This window comes from Corvus moneduloides, chromosome 20 (genome assembly GCF_009650955.1).
Source record: "Corvus moneduloides isolate bCorMon1 chromosome 20, bCorMon1.pri, whole genome shotgun sequence".
NCBI classification, from domain to species: domain Eukaryota; kingdom Metazoa; phylum Chordata; class Aves; order Passeriformes; family Corvidae; genus Corvus; species Corvus moneduloides.
In genome coordinates, this window is record NC_045495.1 from 23357 (window position 1) to 50649 (window position 27293).

Consider the following 27293-nt stretch of genomic DNA (forward strand, 5'->3'; position numbering starts at 1 on the left):
CTCTTCTTCCATGTTTCTCTCATGTGTAACCAATGATATCTTTTGCCACTGAAATGTGTCAAAAGAGGACTCTGTGGAAGCTAGAGCAGGAATATCCTCATAAATCACTTGTTGGAGAGCTGGGCAAGTGGGAGGGATGTCTCTCAGGACTAGCCATGCTATGTTTTGTTTTTATCTTAGCATCTGCTGCTAAGAACTAGGCAGCATGACAAACTTAATAGGACTTAACTAGCTTAACTAGCTGATACACTAGATAGTACATCTGTCTGCATCTGAATCAAGATCAAGTCAAGGCTGACTTTGGGAGAATCACTTCCTCACCCCAGGTCTCAGTTTCCCTATTCGTAAAATGGACACAATGAGATAGGCTTCAAGGGTAAAATGTTTGAAGCTCTACAACGAGAAGTGCTGAAAAAAGAGGAGGGTCTTATTTTTAACAGACATGCCTGTAAGGGTGCAAAAGGGATCACTGCTTCCTTTGGTTCTGGCAAGGAAAAACAAAGCAAGGGCAAGAATAAATGGTGCTGGAGACAAAGGAGTCCAGTTCCCAAGTCCAACATTTTAATGCAAGGAGTTTAAAATCGTCCCTTGCCTCTCTCTTGCTGGAATGATAACTCCCTTTCAGAGGCATTGCTGTCAAGATTCAAATACCTTACCAAAGTCCTCCGAAGGATCCGATAATGCAGATGTCACTGGGTGTTCTTCTCTCCCTGTAGTTTACACCATTGGGTAGGTAATGACAAAATAATTAAGTTCTGAGTCAATCAGGTACTTGAACTTCCTGTAAATATCAGCCAACAGCTGCTCCTCCTCAGTGCTGTCATCTTGGGCTGTATAAATCCTGACCTGTATGCACAAACAGCAGTAATGTCTCTCAGATACAGGGAGCTTGGCCCATTAAAGCTCGTGGCAACAAGAAGCATCTGTGACTAAGAAGGAATCTAGAGAAGCAAAATTCCTTGAATTTGAAGAGAATCTTGAGCTTTACTCTCTTCCCACCCCCAACTGACTGAAAACATCATCTCCTGCCAAAGAATTTTTGGGAGGTGTTGCGAGGAATGGGTTAAATAGTGGAAGACTAGCGAGGAGGATTGTAAATAATTCAGGTGATCTTGCAGATGGGAACAGCCCTTGATAAGACCAGCCAGTGACCCTCTGGCATGGACCGAGTTTAACTGTGCTTACATCTCCACTTGTGTGTGTCCACCTGGGGGCTGCTTTGGGGATCCCTCGGTGAGCAAAGGAAGGGAAACAAATTTACTCTTTGTCTTTTAGCTGTGGTTTTGTGGTTGTCCCGGCTGTCTGCCTGTGCTGACTCAGACAGGAAGAGCAAGGTTCTTTTTACCCCCCAGAAGTGCTGCATCCCTGGGATCTGCGCAGATCTGTGAGGACCTACTGAACTCAGACTGTAGCACCCAAAGTAGCATGTCAGCATGGTTTACACCAGCTACAGTTGTGGCCTGGCCCCAGTTCAACACAGGATCCCTAAAGGGTGTGATGTGCTTACATCTTTTTGCTATTTAGTGGGATTCAGTCCACCTTCCTTGGTTTAAGCATAGACATAAGCACTGAGCCTGAGAGGTGACTGAGAAACCCTAGAAGTGGGAGAGGGCTTGAACTAGAGGTGACAGAGGGAATGCCAGTCTAGGAAGGGCTTCTGGATTTTTTTGGACATCATATTAAACTTCTATAGTATCTATATATGGCTAAGTAGATTGGAAAGCCCCATTTCTATGAGTGGTTCCCAAGCTCTTTAGTACTAAGGCATAACATAGGGAAGATAGTTATATTAACATTTCTGTAAGTGACCTTTGCCTGGGCACGGAGACCTTTGGGTATAGGAGCAAGAATGGAAATGGGAGTTTTGAAGCACAGTCTTACCTTTATGGTAGTCAAAACGCATTTCCTTTCTGCACGGTTTTGTAGCAGCCTCTCCATAAAGCTGGCACTTAGAAATGCCCAGACTTTCAGAAAAAACAACCTCTTGCATGATAAGATAAGCTGTAGCAGCTCATTGTCCAGCAACTCATGGTCATTGTTCAATTCAAGTGTTAATTTCTTGAAAAAGAATGAACACAGTTAGTACTACTGAACAGATGTTGAGTGCAGTAACTAGAATTCAACAAATAGTTTTCTAAGTTAACCAACAAAAGCAAGTGTCAACAGATCAATTTTGTACCTTGACATTAGCTGAGAATTTGTTTTGCATTATGACAACAATGTATGTGCTACAGTAAATCACTTTCCTGTTAAGATGGGTTGATCCCTTGGGCATTCATTAGAAAATGCTGCACCCACAGTCATGCCATGATCTTATCTGACATCCTGAAAATTATCCCAGAGACAAGAGTAGAGCCAATGATGGTTTCTAGAAAGCTTTACAGATCTCTGGTGTTTACTGGAAACTCTGCAATGCAACAGGACTTACAGAAAACTGTCAGCAACCATCAGGTGTAAGGCCACGTGTTTCCCTCTGGCATGCAAAGACCTGATGCTCACTTATGTGGGTCAGCTGTGGCAAACCTTTGGTGACACATCCCTTGTGACACCAAAGGGCTTTGACACGGGCACTAGTTAATTTAGATGTGCTGTACGATATTTATGCATTGCCAAAATAGAGCGGCCTGATAGCATCATGGTGGGTTATAAATGGACAAGGATAATTTCATCAACACACTATAGCTGAAACACTGAAACGACTCACTTATGAAAACTGCCCCCTGAACGTAAAACTGAAGCAGTCAGGAACTTCTATTGCTAACTGCTATTATGCAGAAGGCCTACATGATTATTTTGCTTAGCTTTGTGATATTGCAGTAGGGTGTCCCTATTGTTTCCCTTACCTGCAGACCATGCCAGTAAGCTGGGAGAAGGTTGGTGAGGGTAGGTCTCATTGTCCAGTCTGGGTCACTAAAATAACAGCTCCGTAGGCTGATGCTCCTAACTGGGATCTCCACTAGCAGGATCCTAGCTAGGTGATCATGCTTCATGACTCTTTCAAAGAAGAAGTTCACGTTCAGTTTTGGGGCTCTCTTTGCCAGGTTTGCCCATGCCATTCCTGAGACCACTTGCCCATGAGGGTCATGGATATGACACTTAATATTCAAGGTGCACAGGGAATGAGAGCTGTGCTCCCGCAGGATGTCCAGCAGTTCATCAGAGATGCAGTTATAATTGAAAGTCAGGATGGTCAGGCTGTGGAACTTCGACATAGTTTGGTGGAACAAGGCACTGCTGTAGACAGAAAGGTGGAGACTGAAGAAATCCTCAATATTGATTTCAGATATAAAGCTTCTATTTGTCAAGCTGCTCAGAGAATTCAGAAGCTCACAGCCTTCTTCCAAAGTTATTCTTGCTCCTTTTAAGTTAAGATAATCAAGCTGATTGCTCATTCTTTTCAGGAAGGCAGCTAAGTTCTTGATAAACTGAGCCCTAACCACATTTTTCCAGATCAAGCAGTCTAATTCTAGGTACTTGATGCTCAGGGATACTAGGTGACTATTACACTTACCCAGGTGTGAAAGAAGACCTCTCATAATCACTTGAAATTTTTTGATAAAGGGAGTATTGTAAGGATTCGATAACTTAATCTCAAGGTGCTTCAAATACTTGCCAAATTTTTTGGTATACCACAGTGCACTTTGAAACTCCAGTGTGCGTGCCCTTGATGACTGGCCATAGAAGGTGATGGTTCTGCATCTCCAGAGAGATCCAGAGTACATGGCGCAACTCCATTTTTTACAGACCAAGGCAGCTCGAGATCTGTCCCTGTCATCTAACCAATGGAAGACATGCCTCAGACAGACATCAGGTAGATAGGCCCAGGAGCTTTGCTCGGGTTCACTGTCATCTTCCATTGAGAGGACTTCTCTTCTGGGTCTTGAGTCAAACCTACATGCAGAAAGCTGTGGGTCGATTTCTTGCCAATCCCAACGTAATAGGCTTCTAAACAAATGGATGAAAGTTTGCTTCTTCACAATCAAAACAAACAATCTTTTCCTTGCCTCTGTACTCTAGCTGTCAGAGTCAAAGCTCTTGAGTCTAAACTATAGTCTTACCTAAACCAAAAGAAAAAAACAAAGAGTGAAGAACAATCACAGTACAAGCATAGGACACATCTTTTAACTTTTTGACCTTCACCTTCAGTTTAGCTAAACAGTGATGGGGTATCAACTGCTGCTACAGCAGCCACACTGTAAGAAGCCTTTGGTTAGCATCAGCTGCAGTTAATAGATCATGGTTTGTGCTCTGTTGCCTAGTGTTTAAAAGTACTCAGTTCTTTGTGCTGTATACATTTGAACTGGACCATCAGTGCAAAATTAGCACTAATGACTTTTCCTAGCCTTCTGGGGTACCATTCCATGACAATTAGTACCCTGCCTTAGATTCAGGTAAAATCCCTGTTGAGTATAATAAGCATGGCCATGGAAAGCTAGTGTTTTGCTAGTACCTTTGCAGAGGCTAAAATTCAGGATGTATTTACTTCCCTTCCCTGTAATACACGTGTCTTAATCATGTCTGCTTGAAAAATCATTCCTTGGCTTTTGGGGGTGAAACTGGAAAAACATCAAGTGATACTTTCTAATGGTCTACCCCAGAAATCTAGGCTTCTTGTCTGACAGGACTACAGGAAGATCCAACTCAAAAGTACAATATGCCAATCTCCAAACAGTCTACCTTTTCTACTTTGCACGTGATATTCTGCTGGATAAAAAAAAGTTGAAATGGATGGAAACAAGAAATGCACCATAAGAAGAAGAAAACATGCAGATCCATGAGTCTGTTTACAACTACAAAGGCTCAGATATTTCTGTTTTAATTTCATAAATGGGCACGAAAGGTCAGGCTGACAGCCCAGTCCAGCTTCAGTCTGCTGTTTGCCTTTTGGCCTATGGTTCTTATGTCACACAGAATCTCTCTGCCTGTACACACACTCTTTTCAATTAGCACCGTTTCTGTTCTTAGGGATTCCTCTGCCCACTCTTGCCATTCAAAGTGCCAATCCAAATCCCCAGCTATCAAGACAACCCTTAGAAACTGAGCGCGTGGTCTGATTACCACCCGACTCTCTCTCTCTCTCGTATTTAGTATCCCCAAGAAGAGCTCTTTGTTTTGCAGAACCATCAGTCATTTAGGAGATCTCTAGATCAATGTCCAAAAATCCAAGCCAAGTCTTCAAATATGACTGAAGCTCCAGTTTGCTAGTGAGAAGAACCTGAAACTTTTGCTATAGAGATTGAGGGCCGGGAGGACACAGGAGAAGCGGGCTAACACTTCAGCTACCTGGAAGCCCTGAAAGTCAATGGACAGAGGAAAGCAGAACAGCATATAGGGCTGCAATACATAGAAACACATCTGTTAATAAAGGGTGTTTATTACACTATACTCATCATTTTTAGTGTGTGAATACAAAAGGGTACAAACACCATCACGTGGAACTTTTTTAAAACCAGAGCTCTTAGGAATTCGTAAAAAGTATGTTTGTAAGCCAGTGGTGAGATTCAAGAGGTATCCTGCAGCGTTACTGGGTTGGCTTCCTCATCACTTTAAGTCTTAGCTAAGGAGGTGTCTTTAGCTGTCAGCTCTGAGTTTAACTTGGTGGGGGGAAAACAAATCTCTGGAAAAAACTAGATGCTGCTATAGCTCTTTCTAGAGCAATTTTTTTTCAGGTAGAAGTCATATAAAGAGAAATGAATGCTTTGCATGTCTTGTTTGCCTCTCGAGTAAGAAAAAAATCCAAATCAAAACAAAATCCCCCACGGCTGAACAAATACATCCGCTACACTTGGCCCTCTTTGCTGCCCGATCTGCTTCAGAGGGCATCCCGGATGGTTTACGGTCCCACAAGGACAGTTACACCAGCTGTCGCCTCCAGCAAGAGCTGCAGAAGCCCGTGGAGTAAAAGCAAACAAACAAAAACCTTCTAAGACTTTGGCCGATAATTACCAGAAGTAACAGGAGCTGCGGCTTGGATACCCAAGTGGGCAACCCAGCCCGAGTCCTTTTACTGCTCAGCTGACGCGGATCTCTGGGCCGAGGTCCGCAGAGGCAGCAGGCCCGCGGGGGGGGGCAGCGGAGCCGCGGCGGGCCCGGGACGCGCCCCCTCACCCGCGGCGGCCACGCGCGCGCCAGGCCGAGTAACGGCAGCCGCGCGTGCGCGGGGCCCGGCCAATTGTGGCGGGCGGCGGCGGCGGCGGCGCCAATCCGGGGGCTCGGAGGGGGCGGGGCGGCGTTCGAACGTGGTGGCGGCGCCCACGGCAGCTCCCGGAGGAAGGCGGCAGCTCGGTCCCGCTCCCGCTCCCGCTCCCGCGCCCGCCCGGTGCACTGACTGAGTACTAACCCGCGCGGCCCGGTCGCGGCCCGCTTGTCCCCAGCCCGTCTCCTCCGGCCTTGGCGGTACTTTTCGCACTTGTTTCTATCATCCCGGTGGGTGCAATAACGGCACTAGCTGGGCCCGCCCGGTGCCACCGTGTCTCGTTACCCCGATGTGGCGGCACGGCGGGTCTGCCGCGGCTGGCGGCGGGGAGCACGGGCAGTGCCAGCAGAGCGGGGTCCCTGCGGCGAGAGCGGCTCGGATCGGATCGGACGAGGCCTGGGCCCGGGCCCGGGCGTGTCCAGGGGCCCGGCCGGGGGCTACCGCAGACAGCTGTGGCTTCCAAAAGAACTAGAGCAGCGCGCTGTCCTGTGCGATACCCGTTTGATCATTGTAACCGTAGGACGGCAGTGGCTCTCTCGGGACGTTTCACCTGAATCATATTTGCTAGCAAGTGAAAATCAAGAATTGAAAGTATATGTGTACATATGTTTGAACTGTCATATGGGATTTAGGTAACTGGCGTTTTAGCCCTTCCCACCAAAACCTTCTACCAGTAATAATCCTGTCTGTTTCAGGACTTACGTTTCCACGATCATAACTGTGACTGAAGCAGGAGCCTTCAGCTAGCAAGTACAGCAGGAGACAACAGCAGCTGCGTAAACTTGTCTCGCAGTGGAAGGTTGTTTTTGATAAAGAAGGCAAAAATTTGCGAATACCAGATCTTGATCTGAGACACAAACAAAAAAATTGCACTCATAGAGCATTCTACCTCTCAAATTAGCAGTGGAATTGCAGTACGAGGCTTCTTTATGGATTTGCACAAGCCTAAACAGCTGTAGAAATCAATCCTGTTCTCTTTCAAGCCTCCAAGTAAAAGTCTGCTCAGCTCTGGTTTTCTTGTTTCAGGCAAGTGTAACCAAATATATTGTGCCACAGTTTCCATTTCTCTTTTTTTTACACTGCTTTGTACCTTGTTCTGTCTAAGCTTTGCTTTCATTTTGATTGTTTAGAAATAAGGCTGACCAAGAACTGGAACAAGATGGCATCTGTGCTTCAAAATGTCAAAGCAACAGTGGCCTGGCGGAAACACCAGCTCCTAGCTGACCTCAATGAGAATGAGAGCCCTGTGCCTGACAAATTCAAGAGAAGGGCCTCTCTGAGTTCTCTCAATACCATTCGCATGTCTCTAAGGAAACGGGTACCATTAAAGCGACTAGAGCTGAATTTTCATAAAACCCCAACTAGGGAAAGTCTGGAACCAAGACAGAGATGCCAAACTCTCCAGACTATTAAAAGAACAGCAAAATATGCTTTTGGAACAGTGTCCCAGGTACTTTGCCTTTGCAGTGGAACATGGATAGAGTTTAGTTTTGGCTTCAACTCCAGTACTAAGATTTCTGAAATCTGTACTGAATGCTGTATGCCAGAGAGTCCATTCCCATGCACTTGCACGACTTAGTAGCTATGAGACAACTACTAACTTTTAAAATCTTTAATATCTTCTCCTAAAGTATAGGCACGCAAATTATGGATCTAGCTGAACATGGAGCAAGGTGAAAACATTTTATTTTATTATGAAATAAAAGCTTTTCCCCTACTGTATTTAATCATGTATGGCAGAGCAGCCTTCACACGGAGGAAGTTGTAGAGATTGCCATCACTTGCAAAGAATTGTTACTGAGAAACATGCAGCACTTTGGATTTTTTTTTCTTTTATTTATTCTCCTGTACCCATACTATATACTAGCATGTTCTTCATTATAGTTGATCTAAATTTAGACTGACAAAACCTGCTACAAGGTAGCAGGGTAGCAGATTTGAGATTGCACTTCCCTTTGTTGGAGACCTCAGATTTTTAAATGCATGAGTTCTGTGTTTGTTGGGGAGCTTGACTTCTTCCAGCATAAGAGCAGCAGGAGGTTTGTCCCAATGCCTGCTCTGAAGTCCTTGATGAGTGCCAGGGGTTAGGGAAGCAAGTGACTCCTACAATGCAAATGAGTACAGAGGTTGAGATGCATTCATGTTAGTTGAAACCTGATACAAGAATGGAAGCTAGGCATTCAGCCCAAATGTTCCTAGTCTTCCTGGTTCCAAACTCTAGGCTAATTGAGTTCATTTAGCCTAACATGTCTAATGCTTCTTTCAGAAAATACAGAAGTCTTGCCAAAGCCCAGTACGCTCAATGGTGACCTTTCCAGCTGAATCCATCAGCAGAGGCTGTGCGACCAGTTCTACCGAAAAAGGAAGTACTACACCTTGCTGTAAGAGTGTTACTCCAGCAGCCAGTTCCAAAGGCACTCCAAGGTCCAGCAAAAGGGCCTTGCTTGGGCCAACAAGGGTGTCAGAACATAGAGAATGGAGGGATTTCTCATCCTGGCTTGGTAAAAATGCTGTCTCTCTCCGGAGATCAAGAAGAGCAGCAGCACTGAAGAGCCCTTATTCATCACCTGCTCCTTCCAGCAGGAAGATGTAAGTTACATTCTTTTGTAAGTCTTTTTTTTTTTTTTTAATTACTCTGATTAGAATATCTGGTAAAGTGAAAGGCAAGGTGTGCAGTTTACTGTCCTATTCTCCTGAAGGGGTGTGCTGCTCGAATAGTTAAGGAAGTAGTTCCAGCTCCCTGTATAGACAGGGACTGAGCTCTGCATAAAGCTGAAACATAAAAAAAGTAGTTTTTTGCTGACAGGAACTTTTAAAAAATCACTCTCCCACTGGGTAAGTTTGCAGTGTTTCTCAGCACCAGTGCCCATCAGATGCTAGAGACATACCTGAGTTCTTTGCTGGGTAAAGGCAAATGCTCTGTATGTATCTCACTCCTATTTCATTGTATCTTTTCCAAAGCTGCTATTTGTCTTGCGAAGATACCAGGAATTGCTCTGCTTATGCTGAGTTCTTTATAGAACGTAGACAGATTCTTGCCTCAAAGAACAAACACAAATTAGATCAAGGGTTGTGAGCTAGGGAAATACTTAATAATGTGCCCATAGGTTTTTCTTTTGGTAAAAGTCGCAAGAAAGGTTAAAGCTAGAAGTTGAATCCAAGCCTCGTGAATCTGAATCCTGTGTCTGAGTTGGAAGGTAGCTGTCTGGGGGATGAATGGAGATATGAAGCAGTTGGCCAATGGCATTAAGACCCTAACCCTAACCCTGCCACTGCCCTAAACTTCTCTGGGTAAAGTCTAGAGGTAACAAGAGTGGTACTGCAGGGATGGAGGCTCGAGTAGTGTCGCCTAGTCAGCCTGTCCTGTTTGATCTTTAGCAATGACCATTCTGTTTCCAGAGAGTTTGACTGCGAGTTGGAACTGGTCTCCTCAGGGATTTGCCAGTTGAAGCATATCTCCCAAGCACTCGATGATGCCATTGTGAAAGAGGAGAGGTAAATAATGTTAAGTGTCCTTCAACTTTTGGCACAGGTTACCTCCCACCTGAACATAGCCAATTGCAGGCCAAGTAGTCCCTGTAACTCAGGATGAGGAATAGTTGCAGAACTTTTTCAGGTGTAACATAGTACATCCGTTTTTCCTTCAAGATACCTGGGAAGATTAAATCTGCAGTTGGATTTGCAGCTTCTAAAACCTGTCAAATGCTCTCCTTGTCTTCAGTTTCCTTGTTGTGGAAGTCAGATTTTTAGCAGCAAGAGCCTACCTTTGACCTTGTGTGAGAAGAGTACCTCCCTCACTCTTGTCTAAAAGAGGTGCCAGTCCAGGCTGGGGGAGGAGCTGGGAAAATTCCAGTGTACTGACACAGTCACTGATGTCTGCACATCTATAAGAAAAATCCTTTTATTAGGTAGCATTATGTTAGCAAACAGTCCATGGTACCCAGATGAAGCAGCCTCTTATAAAACACCTTGGTTAATCCATAAGGTGATAGGCTGCTGTATTTGTGAAGGTTATGCCATTCTGAATTAGACATATTAAGAGAGTAAAAATTAAAGGTCAGAAGTCTTGTCACAGGGTGATTCCCTAAACTTCTTCCTCTCTTAGGACACTTCATGTCAAGCATTCAATAACTAAATGTCAAGCACCTCAAACGCTCTAGAGAGTTTAGCATCAAGTACTTTACCTACAAAGAGTTAAGGGCTTAACATCCCAGATAATTGCAAAAATTTTTACCAATGGGACCATGTCTAGATACCTATAGGTTAAAGCTTGTATCAAGTTAATTTTATCATATCCTTTGAAAGTTCACTAAATGTCACTCCTAATATTCTCCCATCTGCTAGCGATATGACAGTTTCTCTCATTCGTAACTGAGGATAGTAGCAACCAGGTAAAGTAGTTGTTCACTTACCTTGTCTATGCCTGCATGCATCTGTGGAGAGAAAACCTGCTGTTTAGAGAGAGAGAGGTTTATCAACTCATGCTGCTTTAAGGCAGTATTATGCCAAACCACAGAATTCTTCCTTCATATTCACTGTGGCTGTCTCTGGTACAGCAGATCATTGTGCAGTTGTAAAACTTCACCTCTACATTGTGGACTAGTGAGTCCTTGTGGGTTCACAATGAATCTCCTATGCAAACATCAGCTTTTCTCACCCCAGACCAGAAAACTACTGGTACTAATGTTTTTGTCATTCAAGTTTAGTTCTCACTGGTTACTAATGATCACAAAGCATGAGAGAATCAACCATTATCCTGAGCTGTCTGATTTTACAGCGTTTTTTTTCCATGCCTTGAATTTTCGTAGCAGTTGAATCCATGTTATCACAATTAACAGCAGCTCATAACTGTATTGGTGACGTTTTTAAACACAGCAATTGTACCCAAATGAATGTGACATTAATATCTTCACCCATTATGTTGGAAGTGTTCTTTTTGTTAAAGGGAAAGGTATGTCCTGAATACTATGTTCTATTTTAGCAATGAAGATGGGTGCAAGACACTTTGCTGTAACTTTTCAAGAAAAATGAGAGCAGTCTCAAATGCTCGACTGATGCTTTAAGCTGTGATCTGTGCTGCTTCCACTAATTTGGTACAGTTCTCCTGCAGATACATACAACATGCTCTGTCACTGCCTAGTTGCCTACTGGAATAGTTGTGAAATGAACTTTTTTGGAGGTGCCTTTAGTCTTGCATGAGATTTTCTGTTCTGGTATCCAATTGCCATGAGTTTTAATGTTAGCGCTCCCTTTTCATTTTTTTCATGATGCAGCAAACCTTGATCTCAAAGGATTGTTTCCAATTCCATGTACTGTTCTAATGTTTTGCATTTTAATGAATTAGGTTATATCACAAGAAATGCTCCTGTTGCTAGTTAAAATATTGCAGTACTTAATTTGTGTACTGCCATTTATGTTCATTGAAGATAACAAAATACTTTCTTGCTAGTGTTTAGAACAGGTACACAGTGAAAGTGTACCAGACGTCTTCCTTTCTCCCATCTGTTTTCCAGCAATTTGTGTGACAACCAGTTGATTAGCTCTACTGACTTCATGCTGCTAATGGGAGTCCTGTTGTTCTTCTGCAGGCAACAAGCAATATCAAACTACTGTCTAATGGCACAAAACTCACACTCTGTACATCGATCCCTGAAATCATCTCAAGCTATCAGAAGGCAAGCAAAGAAACTCCATCAAGCACTTGGTACCTAGACAGAGATGGCTGTAGCTATTTTTTCATGTTTCCAAGTTTATGAGCACATATAAAGGAGAGGTCTGTATAGCACCTGAAAGGATGCACTCTATACTCTTAAATGAGCCATTACACTTTATATATTTTTTTTTCATGAAGCAGCTCAGCACTTCCCTTGCTTTCTCTTTTCAAGTAAAGAGAGAATCAAAATGGTACCAACTACAGTGTGTTATCTCCCGCTGAGATGAGGGAGATGGTTCATCTTGAAAGTGACTTTCATGAGGCAGTAAGTACTTAGAAACTGATGCTGAACTGGCCAGTAAGAATGGCCAAAGCAAGGGCCACAGACTTATGAGGGGTAATCCTAGGTAATATTAGTATTAGTGTTTTAACTGGTATCCAGTGGCCATGAGTTTTAGCACAAGTACTTTTCATGTGAAAAAGATTGGTCTATTATTTTGAAAGCCTAACTTTTTTTTTCTTTTCTTTTTTTTTTTTTTTGTTATTAGCAAACTAGAAGTTATTCATTGTATTAGCTGGAAGTTAATAAAACAGTAGTGGCTTCTTTGAGTTCTAGGCAGAACTGCCATTCCAAAGCAACGGGCTTCTGTGCAGTCACTCATGCCACAAGAACAGAGCCATATTAGGACTCTTACTACATGGCCTTAAAGATTAGCCTAACTAATCCTATCTTAGGTAGTTTGGTTCCAGACAAATCAAAGAGCAACTTTGTCATTTCTTACTGCTGCTTTAGATAGCATCTTGGCAGTTGAGTTAAACATTGCTTTTGTGCTAATCTGTCTTTTACACATAGAAATTTGTTACTACAATTAATGTAACCTCTTGCAACTACTGTTATTAGCTAATATCACAGTGGAAGTATTTTGATTATGTATACTTAGCATTTGATACCTGTATCTTGCTTCTAATGACTTTAAAAAAATATTAACATTCGTTTGACAAGCCATTTTTGGTAGTTCATTCAGTATAACAAAGTTTAGTCTTTCAAACTAAAGCAAAGACATCAAGTTTATAGAATTCAACAGCAGGGCTGTTTTCCATGGTAAGCTTTGTGCAGACTTCTCCGATTATGTTCACTCTAAAATGAACCTTCAAATGAAAGACTGATTTGGGAAACTTTGCTCTACTTGATAATTTTTAAGATGTGCTTGTGACTTAGTAGTTCCAGTGTTACTAAAATTTTAATGGTATCAGGTATAAATATGAAAAGCATTCAGTTATGATTTATGTATAAGTATTGATTTTAAACTTGGTTGCAATTTTTCTTCTTTTTATTGTCAAACTAAACAATTTTAAAACATTGAAACAGTTAATGAGGCCTGGAAACATGAAAGCAACCCTTCCAGCCTGAAGACTTCTAGACTTTCAGAGGACTGAGAATTTTAGCTTATGTTATTTCTTGATGTAGTGTTTGTGTGTGTTTTGTGGGCTGTTTTTTAGGGTTTTTAAACAACTTTTCTATGTGGAACTATAGAAAAGTATAGTATCTCCAAATTATTCTTTGCATGTCCTGAAACTACTTCTATAAAGCTTTCACAAAAATGTTGTCTCATTAGTGAAATACCTTCTTCTATGACTTTTGAAAAGGAAGGAGGGTTGGAGTTTTGTGAAAAGTTGACCTCCAATCTAAGTATTATTTCAGACAGATCAAATACCCTCTATTTATGTTTCCACCAGCTACTAGGGCATGTACAATGATGATCCAATATTTACCAAATCACTGGTAAGAAAAATCAGTGACACTGTTTGTTTAAAGGCAAGGAAGATTTTATTTAAGTGGCTAATCTGTTTTAATATTTTAAAAACCAGCTCACATCAAAATCTATAGCAGTTGTAGAAATCTTGCTCCTTATTTCATATTAAGAAATTCATTATTGTACATTTTTGAATCTTTACAAGGCAGCAATAAGAAATATAAACATTTGTCACCAGATAGAACCTTCTCACTGACAATATTTAAAAGTATGCACTTAATAAAACTATAGACTGAAAGAACACCTACAATTTCAAGTTTCTTTGTCTGAATTCAGTTGTAAGGGGACTGCCCCTTTTCTCCCCAACAAATAGAAAAACAAGTTATGCATAACCTGCTTGCCTAAGTTATACATAAGACTTGGGGTTCTGTGAGAGGACTGCCATTCTGGGCTGTATGCCAGTCATCCAGGAATAACCCTACCTTTCAGACTTGCTATCTGTAAATCACGTTGCAATCTCTGCTATACCATCTCCCAGCATGTCAGCGTAAACCTGCCTCTCTCTTTTCCCCCTCCTAAGTTCTATACATCCATACAAATGACAAATGAATTGTCAAATTTGTTCCATTTTCCCCAACCCCTCAAAATTCCATTCCAAGGATAGCTTATTGAGATAAATACAAGTAGAGGGTAAACTGTGCTAATCGCCGTCTGTTGGGCTTGAACTGAGTGAAAGAGCCAACAACATGACTTCAATTCCAGAGTCCATGGCACAGGATTCTAGCTGTTCCAGGCCTCGTTTCTGAAAAACAGGTATTTTCATCCAGAAAAATGTGTTATTACTTCCATTTTTTAGGGGGGTTCTGAATTTAGGCTCATTTGTAGGAACAAATAGTTACCTTGAGCGACTAAACATCAAGGAAGTCTTAATTACCTTGCCAAACCCACAATTTCTGCTTAAGATATGAACACAGACCATGAAGAACCATTGCTCTTAGAGAAGCTGAGAAGGTAGGCTGGAAAGTTTTGTGTTTACAGGAATTCTATCCTGTACCAGCTCCAGAGAAGGATGAAAGTTCCACTTTCTCCCCTGCATGCCTGACATGAACAATTCAATGCAGAGTTCTTGAGTTCAGATGCCACATGTCGATCTCTAATCAGAAAAGTTACGAAACTGTGGTGCATAATCTTCATCTCTCCATTATCAAACCAATGAGCCTGTCAAAAAGGTACCCCATCATCTAGTCCTGCGATGATGTACTCACCTTTCTGTGGCCTAGATGGCAAGAGGGGAAAAGAAACCTGGGGAAATCCTATTTGTTCAGTAACGACTGTTGGACCTACAAATTTTGAAATGTAAAATACCTACTGGCTTTGGGTATTATTTAAAATGCTTATAAACAAAGCTTTTAGCAAATTTAAAACAGAAAACGATGCAGAAGGAAAGAAAAAAAAAACTTTTTTCCCCTTTCTAAATTTATTCCATGAAGGACGGGATGATACTATAGATCTAAATATTGAAGATTTGTTAAATACACACATTAGTAGTGTCCTGGCTAAAGAAAGACTGCAATGTATAAACAGGACAACTTACTCACTAGTAATGGCAAACAAAGGCTATTTTGCAGAATAGTGGGGCTTCTGAAAAAAAATGTCATTGTCCTGCATAGAGCAGGGTGTGTAACTTTTTTTCTCTAGTTTACTAATAGTTCCACTTCTACATAAGCAGTGAAAGTTTTACCTGTTTGGAAGTGACTTCCCTAGGTACTAGAGGAAAAAGTGAAGTAATCTGTATAAATTAAGACTAGTTTAATGTAAACAAATAAAAATGACAGCTCTCATGAACCCCAATGAGTAAGAATTATCAATACTTTGTCATTTTTACACCTAACAAAATTTTATGCTGAATAGATACAAACCATGCCACAAAACTAAACAGGAATACTTTGGTCAAGCAAAAATCTATTCCAAGAGCACTAGTTTATGCAAACAAAAATGTTATTCAAAATTAGCAGATTTGGATTAGCATCACTATTCAATTCTGCAATCTATACAATGATATCTTTTTCCAAACCTACCTAGCTAGACAACAAAACTGAACAGACAGCCATTGTTGCTGTTGAGTTGGCTTTGTTCTTTTTTTTTTTAATGTATATTGGTTACAAATTTGCTGTGAAAGCAGAACCAAAACTTAAATGTCTTCCAGTAGCTATACACACATACATACAAACAAAACCGAAACACCACAGTTGTGAAGGTGTGTTTTCACAATATCTCAAATAACTTTACCACTGCTATTAACCACAGCCATTTTTTTACAGTAATTTAAAATGGATCCATATCAACAGGACAAAGAAGTAAATGCTTCCGACTGTGGCTTACTTGTATGGTAGCCTTAGCACCCACTGGACTAACAATTTTGCATTTTACAATTTCATTTATGCTTCCTCCATTCAGCATATTAAAAGAACGTGCTTTTCTGTTACACACTGGAGGCACTAAACAACTGATGGTGCTGAACGAACTGATGAGTCTAATGTATGTTCTGTGGGCACACCCACCTGACTTCTCTATCCCCTTCCCTTTCGTGTATGCTAAAACACTTTCATAGCCTGTATAGTTTAACTAAGTGCTGGCTGCACAGAAACTGCAGCGATGAGGACTTGCAATTAAGAATCAGATGACTGTAGGATCAAACTTACCCTCAGTAAATGGCCTGCCTAGGGGACTGATTTTCCATGAAAACAAAAGTAAAACTGAAATCCAATTGCAAGCTGAATGCCCATGAATGACTGGATGCAGTTTCATGTGGACAAAGTGTTTAACTAAAATGCCTGTATCACTGTTTTGCTAAAATGCACAGCTGGAGCATGTGATCACAAGATAAACCATTCTCGCCATGAGCAATAAGCAGTGCTGGAATTATGCAAATACTATATAAGCTCTCATATATTGTATGAAAACAAAGTTAGGGAGAATATTTTCAGCTTGATTATAATACCATGTGAAACTTTGAAATTGTTACCACACTAAATCATACACACACACACACACACACACACACACACGTTTTACTGCTATTAGCTCCTAATATTCCTAAGGGAAGCCAACACAGTGACTACTGTAAAGGTGACCCAGCTATTAATAGAAATACACAAAATAGAGTTTTCATGACATGGTACCCTGCAAAATGACATTATGTTTCCAAGAGTAAAAGGCAGCCCTTTATAACCTAGGAGATTTTTCTAACCTCGTATTCAGACACTATTTCCTTCAATACAGTTACAGAATTACACACAGATCCCTCTTTTGAAAGGAAGTAGACCTTTCTACTACAGCAATTTAAAACACAAACATAGGTTTTCAAGTCTCTTGGGTGATAGAGGTAGATGGCTAAAGCAACAGTAGCTTTGAACAGGAATAGCAATTACTGTCAGGAGACATGCTACACAACACCCAATGCTTAAAAAGAACTTTTTGATCAGTCAATATTTTAGACCCCTCAGCAAACTTAAAATTTTCCTAGTAAGTTCTCTCACAAGCCTTGGATTCCCATACCTATTTAAAACTAACAAGCAGGAGCATGCTAACAGTAAACTCACTGGAAGGAGATGGAGGCTGGGGCACCTGTGCAACCTCCTCCTAGTGCAGAGCAGAGGAGAAGAAATGCACTATGTGATTAGAATTAATACATGCAGTGGGCTGAGACAGAACATGGAATAACTCCTCCAATTTCACGTATACAAGAACTATGATACTACTGGGAAAGCATTTGTAAATGTAAAGACTGCTTCAATGCAGTTTGCGAATGACTTTCATTTAGCTTTTGTAGCTGGCTGACTTGGCAACAGAGCATAAAACCCCCGCCCCTTGTAATGTATTTACCTGCTCCCAATAAGTGTTTGCTACCAAACTTTTTATATCTTTCCTTAATCTTCAGCAGAGATTACCCCTTCCCTTCAAGTAAGCATTATTAAAAAAACCCAAACCAACTACTGATGTGACAGAGATATTTCAGGAAGTTTGAAATAGGTAACTGACCATCTTGCCAAGTAACGTCTGAAAATATAAATCAAAGATCTCCACTTTTAAGCTATTTTGCTGCCTCTTAGGCAAAAGCTACACTCCTATACCCTTCCAAAAGCACACCGAAACTTCAAGGTTAACAGGGAGTATAGACTTACTTTACTTCTGCACTGTCTAAATAGTTTTCCATTGCATTTCTTGTTTTACATGTTAACTTTCAAAATCATTAACCAACTTGTCGAGAGATTGTTTCTGGTCTAGCAAAACCTGAAAGGGGGATGGAGAGGCACAACACCCTCTCCACCCCAATTCCCTGAAATAAAAAACAAACAACAAACCTGAAAAAGGAATGTCCTGTTGACTTCAAGCTTTCTCAGTGTCAATAGTACGTTTTTAACTCTAAAAAAAAGGGTTTTTATGTGCACTTTTAACTTCATTGCAGGTTTTAAAACATGCGTCAGTTCAGTCATTAAAGTTCTCTTGATTAATTTCAATGGAAGTATCTGCATGAAGAATCTGCAAACTGCTACTATGTAAAAGTAACTATAATGCTTTAGAAATATTACTACTTAGGGAAAATGTCACACATTTTACTTCTAGTAAGTCCATTGAAAGATCAGAGAGAAATTTAAATCAGTAGAAAAATGTCTATTTGGCACCTGTATTTTCGCATGTCCACTCTTTGAAGCTCAAATGCTATAATTCTGAATGCCACAGATTGTCTTAATACAGCAGCTGCTGTAAAGCATGAGAAGGTAAACAATTTATCAATTTACTTAATTAACTTTTTTTCCCCTCCAGTGTAAAGATTCTAGTTAGAATAATTTAAAAAGTGATTGCTCTGAAGTTTGCAGATCCCTTAGTAAAACGGTTCCCTTTAACTTGCCCTCTTAGGATCTGACTCTCAGACTGAGATCATCAGAGCCATCTTCTTTGGAGTAGTCCACACATTTTTGCACAGTCACCAAGTTCCACAAACAATGTGATCTTTGTACAGTTGCACACTACTTTGTTTACAACAACACTAACCGTGTTCAAACTGTGGCAGACACATTTATTTTTAACATGAAGTTTTTATGTTCGATTCACAAGTGAAGTTCTCTCATTTATTTGTCCAGCACCTCACACAAACATGAGTGCCCATGTTGGAGTCTGCTGATCAACACTGTAGGCTGAAAGGAAACCTTGGGTTTAAGGCACCCAGAAAGCATCTTGTTATACAAATCCTAACCACTTGTTATTGTAGCTCCTATAGCTGCTTCCCTTTATCACTTTTATTGAAAAGTGAAGTGGAAACAGACATGACTACTTAATGTTTAAAGTGTAAATCTTCTCTGTAACCTACAGGACCTACCCTTTATGCTGTTTTGGGTGCAGCTAGTTAGCTGATACCACAATCCTTCTGAGTAAAATCAGTATCTTCTCCTCTTATTGCACATATTACGTGTGTTAAAAAACAACCAAAGATATTTCCTGTTGCTATGATGATAAACTTGTGATAATTTTAGATTGTTTTATAGTTTCCCAATAAACATGACAAGAGGAAGAGATTGGGAGTGCCCCACTTGGTGTAAGAAGGCAGATTTCAGAACAGGGAAGACTCCAAGGTACAAATTCCCATCTACTTCTCTTAGTTTGGAGCTGCCTAAATACTATCTTTGAGGCATGCCTACAAGTTTAATGGGGTGCACCCAAGATCTACATTCCCAATCCTCCTAGGGAATAGATTCAAATTTGTGAACTCCACCTCGAACCCAAGCAATGGAAGGCAAATGCCTGTCATGATCTTTGTCTGATTCAGGCTGGCTCTGAGCACGCTCTGGCTTGGGGTTGGAAGAAGGCGGGTCAGGTTGCTGTACAGACATAGTCCTGCGGAGGTGGTTTCTCTTGCGCAAAAACTCAGGTTGCGAGTGGAGGCCAAAGCTGCCTTTTCTCAAGATCATCCGAGAGTTATTCTTTTTGGGTCGTGAATGGAGACTGAACTCCAGCGAGGCCAAGTGGGCTGCATAACCTTCACTGAGGAACTGAAATAGGAAGGAAAGAAAGGGAGTGACAAATTATTGCTGCCTTGACCTATGAGCTCTATGAGGAATTAAGTTTTGATCACTGGCACTCCAGTTAGACAGAGTATTAATACTCCTCTCCCCTCACTGTTTTTTCAAGTGACCTGTTCCATTTTGTCATTCAGAAATATGCAATGCATGCACTTGTAGATACAACTTGCAACGACTTGATACTCTTTACTATTCACTCTTCCAGAAAACGCCTCATTTGTAACCCAAACAGCCTTTCTTTGAAATACTGCCGCTGCTTTGTGTGTGTGTGAGTTTGCACATGCATTCATTTGCATGCATTTCCTTGTTTTCCCTAGGACTTCCTGACTGAATAGCAAGAGTTACTTACTTGGCACTGTGCCTGGTATTTCTTTGTGGATCGTCCAACTATGTAGATCTGGGATGGTGACAGAGCCAAGACACTGTACACAGAAATATCCTTCATGGAACCGTATGCGGCACAGATTTTGATGTGGCACTGAAACAAACATTACTTCCAAAGTGAACACACTGTTGAACACCATGCAACTACAAGGCTGGTGCTTGATTTGCAATGAAGCAGCATATGAATTCGTTGTTAACAATTTCAATCTGTAAACCACAGAAAGCTAAGTCGGTCTGCCTGCATATGAGCAAGAACTACAGCTATGCGCACAGGAAAGAACAAGCAGTTCATTTACTTATTTGTCATGATTGGAAGTCCCTTTGGATGCTTTATCAGCTTTCCTTGCTCTTTAAAAAGTGAGAAAAGAAATGAGGAATGGCAAAAAGACTTTGTGATGGCCAGAAAGATTTACTGTTCAGAAAGAAGGGAGATCTCTACTGAATAATGTTCTCTGAAAAGAGGTTTCAAGGCTATAAATAGGTTTCTAGTACCTCTTGCACGAGATTCCGGAGAAAAATGGTCTTTTGTCGCAGTGGGTCATGGACAAGTCCATCTGAGAAGAAGATCATCCCTTGTGGGAAATTGTGTTGGGACAACCATGAAACCACACGCTGTTTTTGCATATCTGGACGGCCAGTGATATAGATAATCAGATATCCCAGGTCCTGCCAATGCCTGTCAGAAGAAGCAGTTAAATTATGTAAGTACAGAAAGAGAAACAACACTCACAGGTCAGGTCAGCATCTTTTCTCAGATCAGTTAGGAGTCAGATGTTATCCTTCAACAAGTGGAAAGGAGCATGCCTAAGTCTCTGCTCTAATCAAGAAACTAAATAATAATGCCTACACCTTGGGGGAGATGGAGGAAAGCAAGAGACATTCTTATACAAAATATTATCTAAAGTATGAGAGACATTTAAAAATAGACTTAGAATAAGCCTTGCAACACATCAGGTATTGTTACTTTTGAAATCTTTAATGAGATTTCCTGCCATTTCAGCTGTAAGGAATGGAAACCCTTGAAAACTGACATTTCTACATTCCCATGTAAGTTCCAAAATGAGAACTGCCTCTACCCATCCAGTACAAAAATAACAGACCTGCAAGAATGGATTAAAAGGCCTTTTAATTTTTCCTCCAAAAAACATTCTTGCATTCCTGGCACCTGATATTTTTGAAGTACAAATATGTCCTTATTTGAAATTAGTGAAACACAAAATACACATGGGAATCATTATTAATTCACTGCACACACTTCAAGATCATATTCCCAAGAAGCAACTTTTTATCTTTAGGCAACTTAAACTACAAATTTCAATGTAATCCACAGCATTCTAATATTACTCTGAAATTCAGGCAGACCTGATGTCCAAGAAAATACAGAAATGTATCTGCAAAGACTCTTGGTCCTTGGAAAATTGCTGTCTGTTTAGTATAACAACCCTTTTCCCTCCTACTGTGTTCAAGCAGAAAGTCAGAGATTTGAAGTGTTCAAAGCTCATTTACCTGACAACATCAACGGCCCCTGCTCGGACTTTGGGGTCACTTCCCATAATTGAAACACTTGCTGCAAAGGAACCATCAATGCTGAACACAACACATTCCATTCCTCGGGGCAGTACAGTCAGGTAACTTGCAGCACTGCTCTGGTCTCCTCTGGAGAGTCAAAGCAATAAATTAATTTAAAAAGCAAAATGTCAGAATGTATTTTCTGCACGTTCTAGTTAAGACTTGAAATTAGATCTGTCTGGACCTACAGCTTTAAAAATCACTGTCAAATACGGCTTCTGATTTCAGTCTTACATGGGGCAATTGAAACTTACACTTTTAGGAAATAGTTTTCCAAAGACAAATTTGGAAGCTGACCTTAATAAGAAATCACATGCAAACAAATAACTAAAAGAATTAGAAAAAAAAAAATGCAAACCAGTCGGAAGTACTCAAACTACTACTCAAACTTTCTCCATAAGCTTAACAGTTGGTAATACGAGCATTAGCCACCCTCAATCCTTGCAAATTATGATGGGAATGCCAGTCGAGAAAAGTAAAAAAAAAAAAAAAAGAAAAAAGAAGCCCACCCCAAAACGATGCAGTCATACATCACTCTTTTCATGGAAAGACATGTGAAACACATTTCCTTGTGATGTATTTTCCCCAAGAGAATTGGATGTTAAAAAATGGATAAATGACAAGGAAATCCAAAGCTCTTCCCATCCTACCACCTCATGTTCCCTAAAACCTGTAATCTAAAGACCGCGTTTATGTCTGGTGATGAAGATTCTTACAATATGTGCTCACAGCCTAATGAACAAAGACAGGACAATTTATTTTGTTCCTCTTTGAAACGTACTCCTGCACTCTAAAGCTTCACTTCTGAATACGAGTTTATTTGCGTATCAGTAACTCCATTTTCTTGAATTGATTGCCTTCTTTATTAAAGTGAGGTAAAACATTTTCTCCTCCTCAAATAGCACTACATAGGATTGTAAGCTGACTTTGGACTTTGTTAACTGGTGGATAACAACACATTCTATTGAAGCTAAATTCACCTCACTGATTTAATCTCCCAAGTAGGGATTCAAACGAAGTTTTTACTCAGTTTTGAAGTTCCTTCCTGATCACAACAACCCATCACAGCTTTAGTTCCAGCTTGGAGCTATTACCTGACCACCATTTTGATGGGATACACACCAACTCTCAGTCTCTTCTGTTCAGGTATATTGTAGGATATTCGTCCACTGCTGTTGGATATCTCTGTGTCAAAATACACCCACCTACCCGAAGATGGCTCAGTCATTATGAAGATATCCACCTGTAAAACCAATGAAACAGTAATCTAGTGTGATAGTCAACAAAACACCCCCTAATTACCAGGCCTGCCAAGACCAGATAATATTAGTATCTCCGACCATGACTGGTTGTAAAAGCCTACAAGGAATTTTGAAGGAACTTCATGACTCAGTAAGAACTTCAAAGAGAGTCCTTGCAATAAGCAAATGCTTCCTAACATACAAGAGTTTATTGCCTGCATAATTTACTGTCTTAATAATTTAAAGCCCTGATCTTAGCACACTGCACATGTCAAACATAGTTATAGAGGTCAGAAATTTGGCAGGAACCTAAACTAGGAAAAAGACAATTCTATCTTGCATGGCTATTATTACCTTTTTGCACACTAAACCTACAAAATGGAAAATTTCATCTGGTTATTGAGACAAAATCTTTCTCAAATCATAATTTTGCCTACAACCAAAACACTTCAAATTATCAGAAGATTTCATCAATATGGTTTTCTTCAACTGAAATATTTCATAAAAATTAACATAAAGGATATTAAATACTTTGCTGGACCAGGAACAGGCCAAGTGAAGCCTCCATGCTTCAGTTTTTCCCTCAGCTCAGCTGCATTGCTCTCTTAATTTGCGCAGAAAATCTTACAACCTCAGTGAATATGAAAAAATGTGTTCACTTGATGCTTGGCTTTATTAGCTGTAAGCGTGGCTTCTGCAGGCAGCTTTAGGAATGAGAGTTTCAATTGTGTCACATTACTACTGATTTCTAGAACTAATCTTTACACACCCATGTGTAGGCAGCCACCTAACCTCTAGAATGCCGATTCTTTTATCTGGTTGTTTTACCTGGGCAGGATGATACATGATTTTCTTTTAGTGCTTTGTCAACTACTATAAAATTCTTTTTCCTTCTTCCTCGGAAAGTTAATTGTCTCCAGTAGGTGATACAGTTGGATGGTAGGTTCAGAAACCACTGCACAGCACACTCACCACTAACCAAAGGAGATAGCCATAATCAGGTAAGAGAGATGAGAGCTCAGAAAAAGGTCACCTATCAAGGAAAGCCCACTTTACAGCCTATTTTTGCTGAAGTACTAGGGGGTTAGTGACACATTTCCCCTCACTGTAAGGCTTTCTCTGACACTATACATGTGTGCTACATTCCACAACTGTTTCTGAAAAACTAAGAAAATTGATTACTCAGACTTCACCTTTTCACCTGTTAAAGCCACCATGTCCAGAGGTCCATACATAAAGCGCCCAACTAGTACCTGAGGACCATCTTCTGCTGCAATGACATCATTAGCTCGGTGATTAGCAGTCACATTCTGAAATAAGAGCAAAAGATGGGAAGGGTACTGTTTGTTTTTGTCACGAGGCTACTTTCTCTACTATGTTACAAACAGTGACACAGAAACACAGTCCTGGACAGTATGTCTGAGGTATGTCAAGTGCACTGCATTCCCACTTCAGCTGGAGCCTGATTTCCACTAATGGTGGGCTCCTGAATAGACTTTCTAGAGAGAGTGCTCCAGACGACCAAATAAGAGAGAACTTTTAGGGGAAACCCAATTATCCTTCATTTCAAGTGGTGCCATAGATGCACATCATTACGTGCAGGGCACATGCATTTTAACTGACATTAATAACTGACTTAGCACCTGAAGAATGGAGGAAATATTTTTGCTTGGCTTATGGATTTGTCTAGCATAAAGAAACTTCTTTGCATAATGGAAACTTAGGGCCTGTCTGTTATTTAAAGAAAGAAATATACTTTCTCTCAACATGTAGTGATAAACCAAGAAGAAATTGCTCCTATTCCCTAACCATTAATCTGCTTGCCTCTGGATTAAGTTAGCCATTTTCAGCTCTTTAGTGATATTCAGTTATGTAAACTCTTACTCGGGGAGATTGAACTCCATTTAAATTTCTGCCAAACCCATGTTCCATAGCTGCCATATATATTCAGACTTAAACTTACCCTCAATTTGACATGTGTCCTCTTGCGTAGCCATTTTTCTCGTGGATTGGATGGACTTAGTGTTTCTGGATCCAGGTTGTAATTTTCCTTGAAATTTACATTTTCATACCTCATCACCTGAAATTATATTAATATTTTAATAAATAGTGTATGGCCTGGGGAGTCCCGGTACTTGGCAAAGAAAGAGAAATTACAATGCTGCCCCACTTGAATGACACTGCAGAGCCAAAAGCACCATGGAAGTAGAGAGAGGTAAAGCCATATGTTCACATTAATTGCACAAATATGAAGACTGACCCTTGGAAGATGCAATTAACAATCCTAAGGTTATCTGTTGCAGAGAGAAAAAAAAAAATTAATTACCTGTCTTAAAATGAAGGCCACGACGTCTGTTGATTCCCAGTAGCTGGCATGAAAGAGATGCGGCAGGGCTACCGTTGGAAAAGCTGTCAGCACATCTGGACAATACAAGGCATAATCTATTCGTTTTGTTCCCCACCACTTTGCAGTAACTACAAAAAATGAAACAAAATATCAATAAATTTCTTGCTGACTTCATTTTTAAGCTAGATAATGGAATTAAGTCCTCTGCTTTCTTAATCTTGACATTTTGAGTCTGTTAAAGGTATCTATCATTCATGCAAGTACTGTTTTTACTGACTGCATCATCACATTTAACTGCCTGCTATCTAAAGAGCTCTTCTGGGTTCAAGTTTTGGGAAGTAGAAATCACCTCAGCATGATTCCCACAGCTTTCTGGTCCACGGAAAATGTGCAGTGAAAGACTAGTACTTTTACGATCATGTTATAGGGTAAGAACTGCAAATGCTTCCCAAACAGTGAAGCAATACTGAGATAGATAGATACATATATATACACACACATGCATGACTATAGTCCATAACAGGACAATATAATGATTTATAGCACTTTTAATTATGAGTAACAAACCACAAACCTTATCTATCTATACTGCTTCATGCCTGGAACATGATCATAAACCCGTTACTGTGAAACTCTTGTGGCTATTTATGAGTGGCACCTTAATGTAAAACTGTGACTTCTTTTCTATTACTTTATCTAATTACAAACAGAACAGGAAGATAACTTGTGTTATGCAAAATTGCAGAAACCTGGGCTATTCTCATTCTCCCCAATTTCCAAGCAGATACCTTTTCTTTTCATAATCAGCTTTTTCACAGAAACAATGTGAAGGGAAAGGCTGTTGCCATGTCCAATAGCACATGGCGTCAGGCTTCACTCACTGTTGGTGAGGCATGCTGATGGCAAGCTTTCAGTTGACCCAGAGTTTTCACTGTTTGTGCTGCCCAAGCTCAACTTTCTTGTTTTCCCTTGCAGTTGATTAGATGTATTTGGAGATCCAGGACTCTCCTGAGAGAAAGGTATGTTCAAAGAGCTATTCTCAAGGAACAGACCACTGTGATTGTGGAGAGCATCACCTGCAGGTTACAAAAATGAAAATAACATTAAAAAAAAAAAAAAGATGCACACAATGGTTTTGAAACTAGTGTTTGTGTGTATATCTTATTTGTTTATTTATTCATTTATTTTTAAATACAGGGCTAATGAGTGTTTTCCTGAATAATATCACATTTAATGCCCATGGATGAAACTTCCTCCTTCAGAGTGAGAATAGCATGACACAGCATGACTGTATGGAGAAAGCATACCCTACTGCCATGAATGTGCAATGGTACCCTGGTGCTTTTGGTCAGGCTCTTCCAAACTGTGTAGTAATGCTGGGAGGCTATTTTACTTCACACTCAACCCTACTCATTTTAAAGTCATTTTTGGAGAAGAACTACACAGCCCTGGGAGCTTCTCTGGGATACTTCTCTGGTCCTCTTTCTGACATGAGCAAAATTACTTTAGAAAGAGAATCTTCAGCAAGGCTATCTACTGGTTTGCATTTCCCAAATGGAACAGAATGGAATAGAATTCTCATTTATTCATGCCATTCTGACAAAGCCAGAGTAATACCTCTACTCAGTGAAATGAAACACAGCCTTCTCTGCGAGGTCTTCTGAAACATGTAAGAACAGACATGCACTTAAATAAAAATTACTGGTATCTTTGCTTGAAGCAGCCACATTCCTCATAGCCAGGAAAGGCAGAACCTCAACTTAGATATAGGTTACACAGCAAAGTACGTATCAAAAGCAGCTGACTCCTCAGTGTTACTCCTCAGAGAATAAACCTGTTGGAGATGTAAAAATAGTGAACAAAAAAAAAAAGGAGACCTGGTTCAATGCACATAACACAAAAGAAAGGAGATGGCCCTTGATGTCTTGCTCTACTTTTGAGCATATTTCAGTTCCATTCAGACAAATAATTGCAGTCATGCTGTGCTCATCATTCATGCGGTCTTGGGTTGGGGAACTTTATGATTCTTTATGTGCTGGAGGTCTGAAATAAGTTTCTCTGCAACTTTT

The 27293-nt window shown here is 40.5% G+C and overlaps 3 protein-coding genes across 11 annotated transcripts in view; 1 reads left to right on the forward strand and 2 right to left on the reverse strand.

Annotated features, from left to right (window-relative positions):
* Nucleotides 1-70: 70 nt before the first annotated feature.
* FBXO39 (F-box protein 39) lies at nt 71-6087 on the reverse strand. 2 transcript variants are annotated; one of them, XM_032129981.1, is made up of 4 exons: nt 5947-6087; nt 2844-3891; nt 1882-2058; nt 71-846 (listed from the first exon to the last, which is right to left on the reverse strand). In XM_032129981.1, exons 2-4 carry the CDS (start codon nt 3855-3857, stop codon nt 718-720), a joined length of 1320 nt encoding a protein of 439 aa, XP_031985872.1. In that variant the 5' UTR covers nt 3858-3891; nt 5947-6087; the 3' UTR covers nt 71-717. The 2 variants fall into 2 exon arrangements, with proteins under 2 accessions (XP_031985872.1, XP_031985873.1); XM_032129982.1 differs by lacking the exon at nt 5947-6087 and having other exon boundaries at nt 2844-4663.
* An 807-nt stretch (nt 6088-6894) lies between these two features.
* On the forward strand, nt 6895-20085 carry PIMREG (PICALM interacting mitotic regulator). 4 transcript variants are annotated; one of them, XM_032129966.1, is made up of 6 exons: nt 6895-7222; nt 7327-7646; nt 8463-8785; nt 9596-9691; nt 10541-10587; nt 11785-11870. In XM_032129966.1, exons 2-5 carry the CDS (start codon nt 7356-7358, stop codon nt 10569-10571), a joined length of 741 nt encoding a protein of 246 aa, XP_031985857.1. In that variant the 5' UTR covers nt 6895-7222; nt 7327-7355; the 3' UTR covers nt 10572-10587; nt 11785-11870. The 4 variants fall into 4 exon arrangements, with proteins under 4 accessions (XP_031985857.1, XP_031985858.1, XP_031985859.1 ...); XM_032129967.1 differs by lacking the exon at nt 11785-11870 and adding an exon at nt 11710-11749; XM_032129968.1 differs by lacking the exons at nt 10541-10587; nt 11785-11870 and adding an exon at nt 20001-20085.
* Nucleotides 14692-27293, reverse strand: part of PITPNM3 (PITPNM family member 3) — a 61102-nt gene continuing 48500 nt past the window's right edge. For 4 of the 5 annotated variants that reach the window (XM_032129958.1, XM_032129959.1, XM_032129960.1 and 1 more), the window contains 9 exons: nt 26106-26300; nt 25204-25352; nt 24841-24957; nt 24071-24187; nt 22731-22879; nt 21574-21723; nt 20560-20743; nt 20033-20161; nt 19131-19653 (listed from right to left, as the gene is read on the reverse strand). In XM_032129958.1, coding sequence (XP_031985849.1) covers nt 19345-19653; nt 20033-20161; nt 20560-20743; nt 21574-21723; nt 22731-22879; nt 24071-24187; nt 24841-24957; nt 25204-25352; nt 26106-26300 — 1499 coding nt within the window. In that variant the 3' untranslated portion in view covers nt 19131-19344. Of the gene's footprint in view, nt 19654-20032; nt 20162-20559; nt 20744-21573; nt 21724-22730; nt 22880-24070; nt 24188-24840; nt 24958-25203; nt 25353-26105; nt 26301-27293 lie in introns of all 5 variants that reach the window. The other variant, XM_032129957.1, reaches the window with a different exon arrangement.

Excerpts from the sequence above, each read along its gene's own strand:
- FBXO39 (XM_032129981.1), bottom strand. The coding sequence starts at position 3,857 with ATGGAAGATGACAGTGAACCCGAGCAAAGCTCCTGGGCCTATCTACCT. Across the intron at positions 2,059-2,843 it reads CTTACTGGCATGGTCTGCAG|AAATTAACACTTGAATTGAA; the intron begins GTAAGGGAAACA and ends TTCTTTTTCAAG. Across the intron at positions 847-1,881 it reads GCGTTTTGACTACCATAAAG|GTCAGGATTTATACAGCCCA; the intron begins GTAAGACTGTGC and ends TTGTGCATACAG.
- PIMREG (XM_032129965.1), top strand. The coding sequence starts at position 7,356 with ATGGCATCTGTGCTTCAAAATGTCAAAGCAACAGTGGCCTGGCGGAAA. Across the intron at positions 8,786-9,595 it reads GCTCCTTCCAGCAGGAAGAT|AGAGTTTGACTGCGAGTTGG; the intron begins GTAAGTTACATT and ends TTCTGTTTCCAG. Across the intron at positions 9,692-11,784 it reads GCCATTGTGAAAGAGGAGAG|GCAACAAGCAATATCAAACT; the intron begins GTAAATAATGTT and ends GTTCTTCTGCAG.